Here is a 16,225-nt window from a genome sequence, read left to right on the forward strand (position 1 = left end):
CTTAGAGATGACATCTTATAGACAAAACCTGTATATACACTTGAACTTGGCTGGGGATCAGAGCTACGACGTATTTGTGAAATAAATTCGCCCTGCTTTTTCATGATTTGACCATATGGATACATTTGGCATTTGGATGAATGATCGATGAGGCATCGACGGCAGCGGATCTTGTATGATGCTTGGTCTGCCATTGCCACTTTAAACAGATGTGATGAGCATTTTCGCTGTGGGATTAGCATAGACCTGATCAAGAGGTACTATGAACTGAATGCTGATTACTCGACTCACTCTCGTCATGATGGATCTAGTTGGGAAGGTATATCCAAGTGGGGATGTCAAAGGCAACATTGGGTGACGGCTTTTGATGCCAATGATATATGAACCGTCCTTTCAAGCAAGATGGGTTCATCTCTTTTGCTACTGTATATAATAACAAGCATGTCTGATTTAATCAAAAAATCTCGATGGGCTGCCGACGAAGAAGAAGAGAGTAAACAAGAACGTGAAAAGCAACATGAGGATAAGCATGTTAGAAAAAAGCAGAAACCAGCAGCAACAGCATCACCCTCATCGTCGTCGTCTCCTGCAACAGAAAGAGCTGTTCGACAAGTCATCATGCGAACCGAGAAACCAGCTCCCAAGCCATACCCCTATCTAAGAGCATGTCGCCATGTGGATTGCTTTGAACGTCTCAATCACATTGAAGAAGGTTCTTACGGTATCGTATTTCGTGCTCGCGATAAAGAAACAGACGAGGTGGTCGCGCTGAAAAAGCTAAAGCTGCAGCCCGAAAATGGTGGATTTCCTGTCACCAGTTTACGAGAAATCCATGCTCTGATGATTATAAAGCATCCAAACATTGTCAATGTCAGAGAGATTGTCATGGGGAATCACATGGATCAGTAAGTTGGGCCTAGCATGTACGAGACATAGTATTCATGCAACCTTACATAGAGTCTTTATTGTCATGGATTTCATTGACCATGACCTGAAGGGTCTGATGCAAGACATGCGTTCTCCATTTTTGCAGTCTGAAATCAAGACATTGATGTTACAATTGCTGTCAGCGGTGGCGCTGATGCACGACAATTGGATCATACACCGAGATCTCAAGACGAGTAATTTGCTGTTAAACAATCGAGGTGAAATCAAGGTGGCAGATTTTGGTTTAGCAAGGAAATACGGTAGTCCCATGGGCAATATGACACAGCTGGTGGTGACATTATGGTATAGAGCTCCTGAGCTGTTGTTGGGCGCAAAGGAATACACAACAGCGATTGACATGTGGTCGGTGGGATGCATTTTTGCAGAGTTGTTGAACAACGAGGCGCTGTTGCCGGGTAGAAGCGAGATTGATCAACTAGACAGAGTAGGAAACACCGCTGGAGCAATATAGAACTCGAATCACTCACAAGAGGTAGATTTTCAAATTATTAGGTAGCCCAACAGAGGAAATATGGCCAGGGTACTCTCAACTCCCTCATGCAAAGAACATTGCACCTGTACATCAACCGTAAGTGAGATGCATGTCCAAATGCAACGCTACATATTAAATCACTGCACACAGATACAGCTCATTGAGAAGCAAATTTACAATACTCACTCAAGCTGGCTTGGATCTATTATCAAAATTACTCACCTACGATCCTGCAAAACGTATCACGGCTGAAGAGGCTCTCAATCATCCCTATTTCAGTGAAAGTCCAGCTCCTCAAGATCCATCTCTGTTTCCCACATGGCCATCCAAAGGCTCTGGTCACAAGTAAGTCGCTATTATGCATACCGTCCATTGATTATGATCTGATAGTGAGACCCATATATAGAAAACGAGCATTCAGTCCATCTGCTCCTGCTGCAGCTCACGGTGATCAAGGCCAAGATGATGATTTGGCGGGCACAATCTTTGGTGGACAGACTGAATCTACTGGTTTCCGTTTAAAGCTTGCATAAGATATATATATATTGTCAAAGAGTGTATATTTATTAGAAAACTGTGCGCTTGTCGGTCATGACACGAACAATACAACCATTGCCAGCTACCTCTGTCAACTAATGTTTCCAATAAACAAGTCAGCACAACTTTTTGACACTAGATTAGGTGTGCATATCCTCTCCCTTCCCGTCTTACCTTTTCGTGCCATGTCAGCAAGACACTCGAGTTGAATTGTTCGGGCTTGCCCATACCAGCGTATAAGTACTTCATCAGGATATCTTGTTGTTCATGGCTAAGTGATTTGATCACTTGAGCAATATCAGAGGCGCGGAAGAGGTTCAGCACTTCAGTAACCGTCTTTGTGCTCTCAGCCTGTGCTTTTTGTATTAGCACACCTGTCTCTCTCTCTCTCTCTCTCTTACCCAATTTATATTACCTTGGCAGACTCCACTTGACGACCATAAGGAGGCTCCTCCAAAGCACGAATCAAAGCATTATTCAAATCGCCTCTATAGAAAATAGAGTCATCAGTACCCTTCTGCGTCTGTTCTGCTGTGATTCTTTTACTTTGTGAGCAAGTTGCGAACATCTGTGCTTCGTGTTTGAGTAGAGGAGATGACTTGTTCGGGTGATAAACCTGTATCAAACTCTGAAAGAATCTCATCCTCAGTGTACGCGTCTTCATCATATTGGTCGATATCAATTCTACGCCAAGACATTGTATGGTAAGTTTTTTTTCAGAAATTAAAAGTGAAAAAGGTTGAAGCGAGAGGTGAATGTATGGTTTACACAAATATAATAGAATGCAGACTCTCGACGTCATTTGAACCAATGTGGTAGCGGCATTTCAAGCGCATTTGGAGATGAACACCTTCCTGCTAGATGCTTGATAGTTGGAGAAGCTGATTGAAATGTTCGTCATGATGGTGGCTGTCTCTATGCGAAAAGAAAGTGGAGCAAATACAGAGCTTAGCGGCGGCCATCGGGCCCCTATGTCTCATGTGTCATTGAACAAATGCTTAGACATCTTGGTCTGAATCTGCAGATCAGCCTCGTTGACCCATCTTGGATGCTTATTTTTGATCTTACATTTATAAACCTTCAGCTTCTGCTTGACATTGCAAAGACCAAGATTGCTGATTTCCTCGTCCCAAGTAACAGAGCTATTCACATTTAAAGGCTCATTCTCTATTCCCAATGCCTTTAACTTTTCTGCGATGTCGGAATCAATGCATTCAGCAGCATTATGGCCTTCCAGGAATTTGGGAATAGTATCATACTTGTACACATTTGCCTTGCAGAAAATATCTCTCGAAGCTACTTACTATGACCAACGTTGTAGTGCTTGTAGATGACATTTGGCATTGTTTGCTGTGTCTTGGATAGAAGGATGCCCGCACCATTTGGCGATGTTGGTACCGGTTCATGCTCTTCAAGCTGTAAAGAGATGCCATTTCCCTAAAATACTGAAGGTCTAGAGAGCAATGCAAATAAAACTGGGTTTGGCGTATCTATCAGCCTCCTTCTGTGCCCAAGTGTTGTCCCTGAACTGACTAATGAAGCAGTCTGAGAAGGAAAGCCGTTGCCATCAGTGCGCAGATGGACCTATCCCACTAAAAGGAGCATGGATGCCAAGCTGGACGATCAAGTAGCGTGTTGTCTGATGGATTTTGACAGGTGAAGCTCATTGATCCTTTACTAGGTCATGTTCTCATTAGAACCCCCCAAATGAAGAGGCATGCTTTGTCCATCTACTGCTGGCAAATCTCAAACATTCGTTTACAAATACAAGCCAATGTAGACCCAGTGGTTCATGCCATCGGTTGGCATTCCGTATATGATGCATGACGAGGAACACCAAATATGTCAAAGTTTGTTGGTTGGCATGGAGATGATCTCTTGCCTCGCTGGAAATTTGATCAAACGACTTATAGCTCAACGAATCCCATGGATGGGAGAATCATTGCTCCGTACATCCGGATCAATATCAAGCAAACCCTGTGACCATCCCGCTAATAAGGGGGTCTGAATGGCACGGCGATAAACACAATGCCTGAGAAGTTTCATGACAGAAGTTTGCGCTTATTAATGAATGATTTGTCCATGAGCTCATCGTTCTGTAATTTTGTAACAGTGCTACCGTGATCTTGCCTGCCCGTTTTCGCTTGATCGCCACGATCCATTATAGTGTAGACTAGGTGATAGATTGCATAGCATTGATCCAAGATGGACAGGCCTGAATTGTGCGATAAGCAATCGAGTTAGCACCATTACTGTGAGAATGGGGGGGGGGTTGGAATCCAGTGATGTCCAGTGAGTTTCTCATTGCCTGAAAAAGGCGATTCAAGACGAATGCAGTTTTTGTAGACCAGCACATCTGTAGAACAATGATAACTTCTATATGATACGGTTACATCAAGATGAAATAGACGGATTATCTTTTTCTCTTTTTCTTCTCTTTGCTTTCTGATATTTCGCCTTCTTCTTTGTCTTTTCCGATATACATTTTATAGATACGATCAAGCATCCAAATGTCAAAGCTACAAACAGCCAATGAAGAAACACCACTGCTATCTGCACCAACATTGGCAGATCAAGCCTCGTCCGGCGCCTCCTCTGACAATGCCACGCTGTCTACCAAGAAGAAAGCATCGCCTTGGTATGTCATTGTTGCTTTGTTTGGCTTGACATTTTCATTTGGGTAATATTTATGCAGAAACCAAAAGTTACAATGATGGTGTTTAATCTCGTATTTTTGTTATACAGTGCTCTCTATGCACCCATGATTCAATTCTACACTGTTATCTTTTGTTACAAGTAAAAAAAAAAAATTGCTTATGGTTCAGCATCTTAGTAGCCTGTAATCCTAAAACCACCATATTAGATACTACCAGCAACAATCAGGTGACAGTGGTGCTGACATTCCACTCGACAATTGTGCTATCCCAGAGGTGCAAGCCATTGTCTCTGAAGCACAAGCTATCATCATGTTTTTGACTTATGCCTCGAGTAAATAGACGCCTGATCCGCTATATACGTTACATAGTAATTGCTCACACACTCTTCTACTACAGCCTTACTAGTTGCTAGTTATTATGGCGCCTTATCAGATCGAAAGGGCAGACGTCTTATCATGATAATTTCCACTCTAGGCAGCTTGATTCAGATTGCCTTGTTTGTCATCACCATCAAGTACATTCATATATTTGGTATCTCGCTGCTGTTCATTGCGCCCATCATCAAGGGCTTCATGGCAGGAGACACAGTAGCAATCGCTGCTATCCAGGCCTATATTTCAGACTGTACAACACGAGCAGAGAGGTATGTATCACTTACAAGACAATCCCTTCTGATCTAACACGCATGCTATACAGAACCATTGCATTTGGCAACATGATGGCTACCATCTTCTTGGGTACTTCCATAGGTCCCACTGTTGCTTCCTTCTTACTCAACAAGACCAAGTCCATCAACAGCATCTTTTACATGGTGTTCATCATTCACTTTGTCATTGGCTTGTATTATTGGCTCGTTATGCCAGAATCAAACGATATCAGTCAGCACAAAGAGATCAAACAGCAAGGAAAGCAATCATTTTTGCAACGCATCAACATCTTCTCTGCGCTTGAGATTTTGCACAGACGATCCAAATCGGAACATGCCTCTCAGTACGCTCTTCCTCTGATGGCAGGTGTTCAGTTTCTGCTTTACATTGTCATGATGCCACCTAGCTTGCTGTATGCCATGCTTCAATTTAAATGGACAGCTTACGAAGGTGGTCTATTCTTTAGTCTGTGCTCCTTTACACGAGTTATTATCATGTTGTCTGTACTGCCCCTCTTATCCAAGATATTCCATAGAAACAAGACTACACTATCACCATCGTCACCCACATCGCACTCGGCATCTACCGTCAAAGTTGAAGAGCCCGCATCGCCATCTTCCTCTACGTCTTCCGCTATCATGGATACGCGTAGCAAAGAAGACATCAGACATGCCATCCTATTTGATTCTTGGATGATTCGTACAGGACTAACGATCGAGACAGTCTGCTTTGTGGCCTTCGGTTTGGTTACTACGTCAATTGGATTCTCCATCACGGGTGCTGCTCAAAGTTTTGCATTACTAGCAGCTCCTTCGCTTCGCTCTCTGCTTACGTCTTTGGTAGACCCCACCGAAATTGGTGAATTGCTCGGCGCCATGGCTGTCTTGGAAGCATGCGGCAGTAAGTCTATTCATTTATTCTTGTAATGGCCTTGACATCTAACATACTACAGTGATTATATCTCAATTGACAATCAATACCATTTACAGTGCATCTGTAGCAACAATGCCCAACCTCATCTTTTTTGTCTGCGCCATCATTTCAGGCCTTGCACTGACATTTTCCTTCTTTGTACGTCCATCAAAGCCTTTGGACACGACGAACGATAACATTTTGATTCATGAAGATTGTTAAAAAAGCTTTCAAATGCTTCTATACCCATTTGATGTAATAAAATAGTTTGTAAATGTTTATTATTGAAACGTTAAAAGTACATGTTATCAGTGCATTCGTAAAATGGAGTACTTTTTACATAGTGTCCTTGATTGCTGCTGTACGATCATCAATGCCATCAAATCTCTTGTTCCTAAAGAAGATTTCCCCCCCCCCCTCCATACAAGTGGTTTGGTTTGTTTCAGTTGCGCAATATTCTTGTTACTTTCCACCCTGGCCTTACAAGGAAGAACACGAGAAGTCTCTTTCCAACTATAGAGGACACGCCGAGTCAAAAGATGGCAATTGCACTCGATCCCGTAACCTTGTACTTATTATTCAGCAAACAAATCTGCATTCACCTCCAACTCAATGATCAAATCAATGGAAACAAAGGAGGTTATCTTTTCAAATTTTTTTGACGTGCCCAAGATCAAGAAAATTCTGAAAGAGCAAAAGCTCGACTTCAAGCATTATGTCAAATTCAAAGACCAATACAATGTTCATCTGGTGGGCTCAAGAGTGAAAAAAAAAACGCAATAATGGCTCCAGTAGCTCCAAATCGGGTGAGAACAGGTCGAGTGCCTCCGAGTCCAGTGTAAACAGGTCAAGTGCCTCCAAGTCTGATGTGGACAAGGTGAAAAAACTCTCCAGTGATATCAAAGAAACAAAGAAGCAGTTGTCGTCACTGTCAAGGCATCTTTCAAAACTGCAACGACATCGCATGGACTGTGGCAATGAATCGCGCTCCTGGGAGAAGAAGCACAACAGCATGAACTTTGAGTTATACAAAAAGTTGAAGGATGCTAGAAGTGATTACGATGAATTGTGCATGAAAGTGTCAAGCTTGAAGTCATCGATAAAGCAAATGTCCAGTGAGATGTACATTTTGAACAAAAGGATCCACGGTCAACAAGTACATCAAGCTGCTGCTGATGCCATACCAAAGTCATTGGCTGTTGACAGTAACACTATCGTTCAAGGCACTGACCCTGATGTGGTGACCACCGCCAGTAGTGTATGGTGCTCTTCTCTCACTCTTTTTGAGTCGATCAATCGGTTTCAAATGCTGTAAGATTATTCTGACACTGCAACCTCTCTTGGAAAGGGAGAAACACTCGTCAAGTATGAAATGACAGCCAACAAAGTCGACAATGCTGTCCTCTCCAATAGGCGAAAGAAGAGGAGGAAGTCATCAGTCAAGAAGCTACAGAAAGGAAGGGCAGCTGGACGAATCCGCTTGAAGAGACTTCACCAACATTTGGTAGCCAGTGAAGCCAGATCTGCTGCAACCATGTCCATCTTCAACAAGCCAAAGAGGGTTTCCTTCATAGGAAACTGGCGTCGCAATACTCAGTACCTCCGTGGCCACAGCACTCGAAGTATGAAGCCGTACATGTCAACGCTGTCCACAAGAAGCACAGTCAGATTGGTAGACGAATACAATTCTACTGCTCATGTTTCAAGGAGACATAGAAACAGCTGGTGCGTGATGAGGATAATAGAATGAAGAGGAACCTCGGTGCCTTCGCATGCTTTAACCCTGAGTGTCCAAAAAGGCTGGCTAAACAAACTACCATGAATCGTGATAAGCAAGGAGCGAGTAACATTGCCCTCATTGGTTTTTCGGCACTGGCCTCACTTAACAACAAGGCGTTGCCTCCTTTCAGTCGAGTCCAAAATCCTGATAAGTAAGTTGGCCTTTTCACTGGGATCTATCAGCAGATTTTTTGACCTCTTACTTTTTTTTATAGGCACGTCTTATCCCCCACTTATTCACGTCTTTGCACGCCAGACTGGCAATGTGAGGACACCCGCTTAGTCGGTGAATTATTGCAATAAAACCAATTGACAGGTCTTGAGTTGTAATTAAGCTCCTTTTTAGGTGTGATAGGGTATCCAGCGTGGACAAAATAAGTTGTGGTATTGAAACAAGATCAAGTCATTTGCTATTTGTATAGGATGACTTAGACTACTGTACATTTCTGGTAGCGATTTTCATAAAGAAGCTTGACTATTTCAAGCTTGATGTCTTGTATACTGCCGTCATTGCTTGAAAATTACCAATGCTTTACATCAAAGGAGAATTTCAGGGGAAATACAATATAGAAGAATAGACGCAGTGTTGTGAGCATTTTGTTTATTATTAGATCAGTTGATAAAGGTGTATATTAATCATATTAGATGCTACTCAAATGACATGAATTACAATAAAAGAAGTAAGGTCTATAGGTTGTGTATGCAGTGTATGTTGCGTATAATAATCTACAGCATTATGATGGCTTGTTGTGAGCTCCATATAAGACGGTAGCAGCAATTACAACGCCTGTTCCAGTGACAAATAGAAAGGATGGTTGAAAATCGAGCAAGTAGAAGCTGATGATACCAGATAAAATGATGGATATACTGGTTGCGAAACCTTTGAGGATATTATCAGCATACTTGACAACCAAAGACACCAGTAAACCACCCAATGCCTGATTGATGACCACAAACCAAGTCAAGGCATTGTATCCTTGGAACATGCCCTGATTTCTGATGGAACTGAAATCAGATACCATCATGCCAATGAAAGAGAACGACGCACCGCAAATACCCAGCTGGATATTTCTGATCCACATGGACGTGGTAGAGGTTTTGAGTATTTTTTCGAAATAACAACCAGCAAAACCTGAAGAGACACAACTTGTCAATACAGCTAGTAGGCCCACTAAAGGTCTTTGAGTATTGCTGTCTGAATTGGCGCACGTTGTACTAGAAGAAGATACACTTTCCGTTTGTACCAGTGTGACACCAATCATTAATAGTACTAAGGCCAGCCATTTCTCTCTGTTCAACGACCGACCAAGTAACCAAATTGAAAATGCAGCAGTTGATAAGATCTTGAGCTGATATGTTACTTGGAACGTAGCTGCTTCCAGATTACTGAGTGCAATATAGAGTAAATTGTTTTGCAGTGCATAAAGACCGCTTGGAACCAACATTTTGACGATCTCTTGAGGTTTGTGGCCTATTTCCAAGTAGAGCATATGGATGCAACGTCTGTAGGATTTTTCTTGCACATACAGCATATATAAGCAGGTAGCGATTTTGATGAGTTCAGCCATAAATACAGCTGTGGAGGCAATGTAGATGGGCTGATCAGGCTGTGTCGATGTCCGAGAATACCGCATCAATAACACCAACATGCTGTTTTGAACGACGAGGATAACGAGTGATAGTTGCTTTGGATTCAAGCCAAAATACTGAGGATCTGTGGCAGCAGCTATGCAGTTTTTTTTTTTTTTTTTTTCAGTGATTTGAACAGAGTAATTGATTTCGATGCTAGTTTTACCAATGGTTTGATTTCTGTTGGATAACGGTAATTCATGCTTCTTTCTAAAGGATCGTTTTGATGGATAATACGATGACATTGCAAGAAAATATAAGTAAAAATTAAAGAAGCCCACACACACACAGCTAAATGTTTGTAGATCTACTACAATAACCACAGACATGCTCAAATAAAGCCGTCAAAAATACATACAAAAAAAAAAAAAAAAAAAAAAAACTTCTTTATTGTGAAACAATTCATCGAGAAGGGATTGGCTTTTTTTTTTTTTTTTTTTTTTTTTTTTTTTTTTTCAATGGTCCTTTCTCTTCAACATGTCAGCATAGCTAAACGTATTGGCCGTCTTTTGTTCAGCAGGAGTAGTGGGAGAAGGAGTAATAGCAGCTGGTGCAGTGGTGGGAGGACGCACTGGCTGCTGCTCTTTTTTGGGCTGCTGCTCTTTTTTGGGCTGCTCCACTGGCATCTGCTTTTTTTTAGGTGCAACGGTTGATTTGACAATATCGGCAACGGATCTTGCTGGTGGTAATGGTTGATCTGCTGCTGCTGTTGCTGCTGCTGCTGCTGCTATGGTGGTAAGTAGCTGCTGGCTAGGCAATGGAGGGAAATGAGTTGGTTTCAAATCAACTATTATTCAGACATGTGAGTATGCGATTTCCATCGTGGAGAATTCATTTTTTTTCCTACCTTCCTGCTTTTCCTTCTTGGTGTTCTCCTTGGATTCTCGAGCAGTTGATTTGTTGTTGCTCTTCTTCTTTTTGTTATCTATTTTACTTCCACCTGCATGATGTGTATTGGAGTTGCTATCGTGTTGGTGCTGGTTATTACTATGACGGCCCTTTTTCTTGCTCTGTTGCTGTTGCTGTGGTTGCACTAAAGGTGGATTGGATTGTGGATTGCCGTTTCTATTATTATTCTTATTGGTAGTGCCTGCAGTTGCGTTGGTGTTAGTGTTGGAAAAAGGAGCAGCAGCATCATTGGAGGTATAATTTGACTTTGTATATGGAACATTGGATTGTTGCTGTTGGCTATGGTGAATATTGCTATTTTTGTTGTTGGCAAATTTGCTGTGATTGCCGCTCTTGGTATGGTATTGGTGCTTGTTGTTTTGGTATGTAGTGGGTGGCTGTCGCTGCTGCTGCTGCGTGCTGTGCTGAGCTCGCGTCTGTGGTTGTGATGGCAGTGGTGGGGATGGATGGGATACAATGTCATTCATGGTGAGCTTATGGAAGCCAGTTTCCACTACATGGCTGTCTGTGGTATAGGCATCCGGTCCATTTCGAAAATACCTCGGTTTATTCGTATTGTACCCACCACGTGCTGATCGACTACCTACTTGAATGTTCTTCTGATTGTCAATAAACGATTTGCTGCCCTCATGTCGATTTGGCACAGAAGCAGGCGGCTGATAGTGGTAGTGTTGCTGCTGTTGCTGATAACCATTGTTGTACTTGGGATGTGGCTGATGATTATTACTGTATCGAGACGGGCCATGTCCATAGTTAATCCGCTTGCTGCTGTTGTACGATGGATACGAAGGATAGTAAAGATTGCCTCCATTCATTCCAGCATAACTATAAGCGTAAACAGGTGGTAATTCAGGCAGTGCTACTGATGATTCATGTGATGTTATTGCTGCTGATGAATCCTGGCTTTCTGCTTTAATATTTTGATGTGTAAAAGAAGGAGCAGAAACCGCAGCAGCACTAGTAGCGGCAAAAGCACGATTTTGGCTGCAAAACAAAGCAGTGAGTTTATCCGTTTCCCAACATGACGATCAACTAATATACTTACACTCGCAAGACTGGCTCAGATTTCATTCTAGCAGCAATTGCCTGGCCCTTGAATGATTTCCCTCTTACCCCAAGTAGCAGTTCCAAGGCATCGTCCTCTGATTCAAAAGTGAAATACCACATGTTTCCAATATCTTGCTTTATCGACTGAACGGGAGGCGAATTCAGCTCTTTCAGCAAGTCGTTGATCTCTTCCTGTGTACATTCAGGCACGTCTCTCAAGATGACTGTATTTCGTTGTACTGATATATTAGGCTTGACTCTGGTTCCTGATTCATCCACAGTGACAGCTGACGAGCCTCGTAGTGTTTGAACGATGAGGTCTACATCCGTTGTCCATTCACGTACACGTTTAAAATTGGCTACCAGCGATATTGGAACGTATAAATCAGCGTCCATCTGAGACATTAAAAAGGTGTCATTGACCAAATTTTGTCTATATCATTACAGAGAGAGAGAGAGAGAGAAAAAAGTGTGTGTGTGTGTGTGTGTGAATACGGCTGTTGTTGTTGCGCACCTATAAACTCCAAATCCCCCCTCCTCCCCAACTCACCTGGAAAAGTAGAATTCTAGTTGTTTTTTTAGATCGATGGGCTTATCTAGTGTTCTAGAGTGAGTATATGGCTTGATTTATAGCAGCATGAATTGGCCTTACTCTGATCGGAGCTGGATGGTCTTCTTGTGTCTACGGAGCTTACATTATTCAAGCTTTCATCATGCACAATGATTTCTAAATCATCGTCGTCACGCGTTGAAGGAATGGTAGCTGATGCAGTGGCAACACCAGCAGTAGCACCAGCACTAGAGGCAGTGTCAAGCGGCGGATAGTACATGCTGGGGTGAGGCGGGTAGTAGTAGACGTACGGCATTGGATAATCTGATTTCAATGGCTGATTTGGATAGAAGCGCGCATAGTCATCTCGATTATTACTGTTGTATTTGCTGTAGTTTGGTCTCATCCTGTTGTTGTTGTTATTGTTATTGTTGTATTTGTTGTGGGGTTTCTTTTTAATCAAGTCTTTTTTGGTAGCAATCATAGTGGAGGAGGATGCTGGTTGCTCCTCTTTGGCTTGATTTTTAGGCTCAATGTTTGATACAGTCATCTATAATGATGAATAGGGTAGTTTGTCTAGCCTAGCCTGGTGTAAATGTATACAAAGTTTACCTTGTTACAGTTGTTTGCTCTCACAAATTCCTTTCCAATACCCTACAAAGAAATAAAAGAGAAGATCAACTGCGGATGTGCCTAATTGATAGAGAAAGAAAGAGAGTGAGAAAATACAAGCGAGAGAGATAAATAAATAAATGTTGAAAATGGCCCGTTTTTGAGTAACCAAAGAAAATGGATGCCGTAGAGGAAAAAGACACTTTATAATAGGAGGTTTGCATTTTAAGCTTTTCATGTCTGAAATGCAGGAGCTGAACCCTTTTATGTCTTGTCAGTGATGGGGCATGCTCGCCATGTACACACACCATGTTGTTCTTTCTCAATTCCTAGCATCGATGTTACCAATTGCAGGCAGCAGAGTGCCATCTGTGATTGGCCGAGATCCATCCTCACTCTGTGTATCTGATCGTTCAAGGTCCTTTTTTTTTTTTTTTTTTTTTTTTTTTTTCCACATTTCATTCAAATTTTTTTTTTTTTTCTAATTGTATCCATTTTGCCCCTTTTTTCTTGTTGTTTCCACACTAAACACTCATGACTGTCATCACTGAAGAACTCAAAGCAAGAGCTGAAGAAATCAAAAATGAAGCCAACGTCTGCTTCAAAGGTGAGATGAGGATGGCCATGTTCAAGAGAGATACAGGCAGAATGACCAAAGTTGGAATTTGATAGAAAAGCGATTTCCTGCTGCTATTGACAAATACACAGAGGCCATTGAAATCAACTCAAAGGTAGCTTCCTACTACACAAATCGTGCCTTCTGTCATTTGAAGATGGAGTCTTATGGTTATGCTATTGCGTAAGTGACATGAGTCTTTTTGACATTTCAGCTGGTCTTATTCATGTGTATATAGTGACTCAAACACTGCATTGGAGATTGATCCCAACTTTACAAAGGTAATTGCAACAGACACAGCCGTATGGAGACAGCAACCCCACTAAATCACAAGATGCTAGGCAAATTATCGTCGCGCTTCTGCCAATATGGCTCTAGGAAACTTTAAAGAGGCATTGAAGGATTTGAGAATTGTGTCTAAGCGTGCGCCAGGTGACAAGGATGCTAAAGCAAAGTTTGATGAGTGTGCCAAGATTGTGCGAAGAATTGAATTTGAAAAGGCCATTGAGCATAACGAGCAAAAGCGCAGTGTTGCTTCTACCTTGGATATTGATGCTATAGGTAAGTATGGGAAGGTTTTGTGGGGAGGGGAATGACTCATATAATGTATAGCTGTGGACGCTTCATATGACGGACCCAGAATCAATGAGGAAACCAAAAAGGTTGATCTGCCATTTGTGAAATCATTGGTACAACATTTCAAAGATCAGAAAAAGATTCACAAGAAATATGCGTTTATGGTAATATCTCTACTTTTTGGGTAGAGAGTGTGTATACTTATCATACTAGGGTAGATTGTACTGGCTATTCGTGAATTTATGATGGAGGCGCCATCTCTTATTGATGTCAAGATCCCAGCAGACGGTAAACTCACAGTGTGTGGTGATGTGCATGGTCAATTTTACGATTTTATCAACATTTTCGAGACAAATGGCTATCCATCTGAAAAGCACGCCTATCTGTTCAACGGTGATTTTGTGGATCGTGGCTCCTTCTCTGTAGAAGTCATCTTGACCTTGTTTGCTTACAAGTGTCTCTATCCCAACCATCTCTTCCTGGCTCGTGGAAACCATGAAACGGACAATATGAACAAGGTGTATGGCTTTGAGGGAGAAGTCAAGGCTAAATTCAGTGAAATGATGTTCAACTTGTTCTCAGAGACATTCAATGCACTGCCTTTATCACACGTCATTGAAAACAAGATTTTCGTTACACATGGTGGTTTGTTTAGTCGCGACAATGTTACTTTGGATGAGATTAGAAAGATTGATCGTATTGGTCAAGGCCAGCCTGGTAGTGATGGACTCATGTGCGAGCTCTTGTGGTCTGATCCTCAGCCTGAGCTTGGTAGATCACCCAGTAAACGTGGTGTAGGTATTCAATTTGGTCCCGATGTCACCAAGAACTTTTTGGAAACCAATGATCTCGAGATGGTGATCCGTAGTCATGAAGTCAAGGAGGAGGGTTATGTTATTGAGCATGATGGCAAGTGTGTCACTGTGTTCTCTGCTCCCAATTACTGCGATACTGTTGGAAATAAGGGCGCTTTGATTAATATTACACCTGATTTGAAGAAGGAATACATTACATTCTCGGCTGTTGTAAGTTATAAACGACCCTGTGTGATTCAACTCTAGACTAATACCGCTTTGCTTATAGCCTCATCCTTCTGTCAGACCTATGCAATATGCCAGTCAATTCAGCGGACTTTTGGGAATGTAGATCAGCGTATTAATAGAGAATCAAGTCGTTTTATACAGGAACATGAGTTATTGTTGAGATTTTAAAAAAGAAAATACATACACATAGATTTGCTTTTTATCTTCCAAGACTTTGCTCAGCTCTTTATTTTTGTAAATGCAGATTGGGGTTTGATTGGGACCCTTATTCACAGCTGATTAGCTGCTTTGATGGGCAAGTGATGATAGGGTGTCTCAATGATTGAAGTACACCGAAATTGTTGGGTAAACAGGGCCATTTAATAGTCGCTGCAGAACACCAAGGGCAGACAAGCAGCATCTATTAACCAAATTCCGTCAAAAATATGTTGTACCATATTTCAAGCTTTGAATGAAATACCTTTACGAGAATGTAATACGTCTTTGTAAAAACGATTTAAAAGCAGGACAAGCTATAGACTGGCATGAATGATCTTCGCCGATCATCTTTTGGATGTCGAGTCGGATACCATTCAGCTCAGCGGTGGGAGCGAAGGAAATTTGGTCAAAGATAAGACGATAGTGAGCCTTTCCAATGAATATTGCCTTCATGATCAGAGGGGCATTGAGTTTGCCAGCCGGCCTCACAAGCCAAAATTAATCTGAACTCAGGCTCTTAGTCTACTCCAGATTGGCCAAATCTTAATAGTTCTTCGACTTGATTCTGGGGTCACACGACATGAGCCAAGTTGCCCAAGATGTCCTGTCCCTCACCCTCTCCTCGTACTGTCTCTTGGACTCGCCTCTCAAGGTCTCCATCTTTGAAGCAGTAACATGTGTTTTAACAGCCATCTGGCGTGCCAAGTGGCGCGATCATTATGATAATGTTGGCTTTGACAACCAGTCTGTAGTGGACCGTGCCACGACCAACTTGAGACAAATACCGTCTTTAAATCTATTTAAATACTTTTTAAGAGTTTATCTAATAAATCTTCATACAAATAAAAAAAAAATTTCGACTTGATTTAACTATTTTGTCAGATTCGACTATAAGAATCTGATGATCATCCAATACTCCTTTAAGCTTTCTTGGAGTACTTTTCAAGGCGCATCCAATAGTACCAAGTAAGACGAATGTTTTGAATATACTGATTGAGCAATATCAAAAAATACGAAATAAAGTTTCTAGCAAAAATGTCAAAAACTTACATATAAAAGATACACAAACGACGTTTCAAGGGTTGCTTTGGAT

The 16,225-nt window shown here is 41.8% G+C and overlaps 7 protein-coding genes across 7 annotated transcripts; 4 read left to right on the plus strand and 3 right to left on the minus strand.

Annotated features, from left to right (window-relative positions):
- Window positions 1–441: 441 nt before the first annotated feature.
- On the plus strand, window positions 442–1,953 carry ATC70_001698 (uncharacterized protein; the record flags this gene model as incomplete). The annotated part of the gene is made up of 5 exons (XM_064821091.1): window positions 442–905; window positions 958–1,372; window positions 1,425–1,516; window positions 1,571–1,765; window positions 1,827–1,953. The coding sequence occupies 5 exons, from the start codon at window positions 442–444 to the stop codon at window positions 1,951–1,953; spliced, it is 1,293 nt and encodes a 430-aa protein (XP_064685011.1).
- Window positions 1,954–1,986: 33 nt separating this feature from the next.
- Window positions 1,987–2,655, minus strand: ERG13 (3-hydroxy-3-methylglutaryl coenzyme A synthase; the record flags this gene model as incomplete). The annotated part of the gene is made up of 4 exons (XM_064821092.1): window positions 1,987–2,052; window positions 2,132–2,308; window positions 2,373–2,445; window positions 2,504–2,655. 4 exons carry the CDS (start codon window positions 2,653–2,655, stop codon window positions 1,987–1,989), a joined length of 468 nt encoding a protein of 155 aa, XP_064685012.1.
- Window positions 2,656–4,467: 1,812 nt separating this feature from the next.
- On the plus strand, window positions 4,468–6,395 carry ATC70_001700 (uncharacterized protein; the record flags this gene model as incomplete). Its single annotated transcript, XM_064821093.1, has 6 exons — window positions 4,468–4,637; window positions 4,703–4,753; window positions 4,821–4,945; window positions 5,011–5,257; window positions 5,311–6,161; window positions 6,214–6,395. The coding sequence occupies 6 exons, from the start codon at window positions 4,468–4,470 to the stop codon at window positions 6,393–6,395; spliced, it is 1,626 nt and encodes a 541-aa protein (XP_064685013.1).
- Window positions 6,396–7,137: 742 nt separating this feature from the next.
- Window positions 7,138–8,255, plus strand: AKL1 (Ark- serine/threonine protein kinase; the record flags this gene model as incomplete). The annotated part of the gene is made up of 4 exons (XM_064821094.1): window positions 7,138–7,431; window positions 7,522–7,898; window positions 7,973–8,104; window positions 8,168–8,255. 4 exons carry the CDS (start codon window positions 7,138–7,140, stop codon window positions 8,253–8,255), a joined length of 891 nt encoding a protein of 296 aa, XP_064685014.1.
- Window positions 8,256–8,686: 431 nt separating this feature from the next.
- Window positions 8,687–9,826, minus strand: ATC70_001702 (uncharacterized protein; the record flags this gene model as incomplete). Its single annotated transcript, XM_064821095.1, has 1 exon — window positions 8,687–9,826. One exon carries the CDS (start codon window positions 9,824–9,826, stop codon window positions 8,687–8,689), a length of 1,140 nt encoding a protein of 379 aa, XP_064685015.1.
- Window positions 9,827–10,036: 210 nt separating this feature from the next.
- ATC70_001703 (uncharacterized protein) lies at window positions 10,037–12,637 on the minus strand (the record flags this gene model as incomplete). Its single annotated transcript, XM_064821096.1, has 5 exons — window positions 10,037–10,368; window positions 10,429–11,474; window positions 11,536–11,970; window positions 12,088–12,133; window positions 12,190–12,637. 5 exons carry the CDS (start codon window positions 12,635–12,637, stop codon window positions 10,037–10,039), a joined length of 2,307 nt encoding a protein of 768 aa, XP_064685016.1.
- A 596-nt stretch (window positions 12,638–13,233) lies between these two features.
- ATC70_001704 (uncharacterized protein) lies at window positions 13,234–15,037 on the plus strand (the record flags this gene model as incomplete). Its single annotated transcript, XM_064821097.1, has 7 exons — window positions 13,234–13,306; window positions 13,372–13,498; window positions 13,554–13,596; window positions 13,657–13,876; window positions 13,928–14,055; window positions 14,110–14,916; window positions 14,975–15,037. The coding sequence occupies 7 exons, from the start codon at window positions 13,234–13,236 to the stop codon at window positions 15,035–15,037; spliced, it is 1,461 nt and encodes a 486-aa protein (XP_064685017.1).
- Between the last annotated feature and the right edge of the window lie 1,188 nt (window positions 15,038–16,225).

Source organism: Mucor velutinosus (assembly GCF_035048745.1).
Source record: "Mucor velutinosus strain NIH1002 chromosome Unknown tig00000041, whole genome shotgun sequence".
NCBI classification, from domain to species: Eukaryota; Fungi; Mucoromycota; class Mucoromycetes; order Mucorales; family Mucoraceae; genus Mucor; species Mucor velutinosus.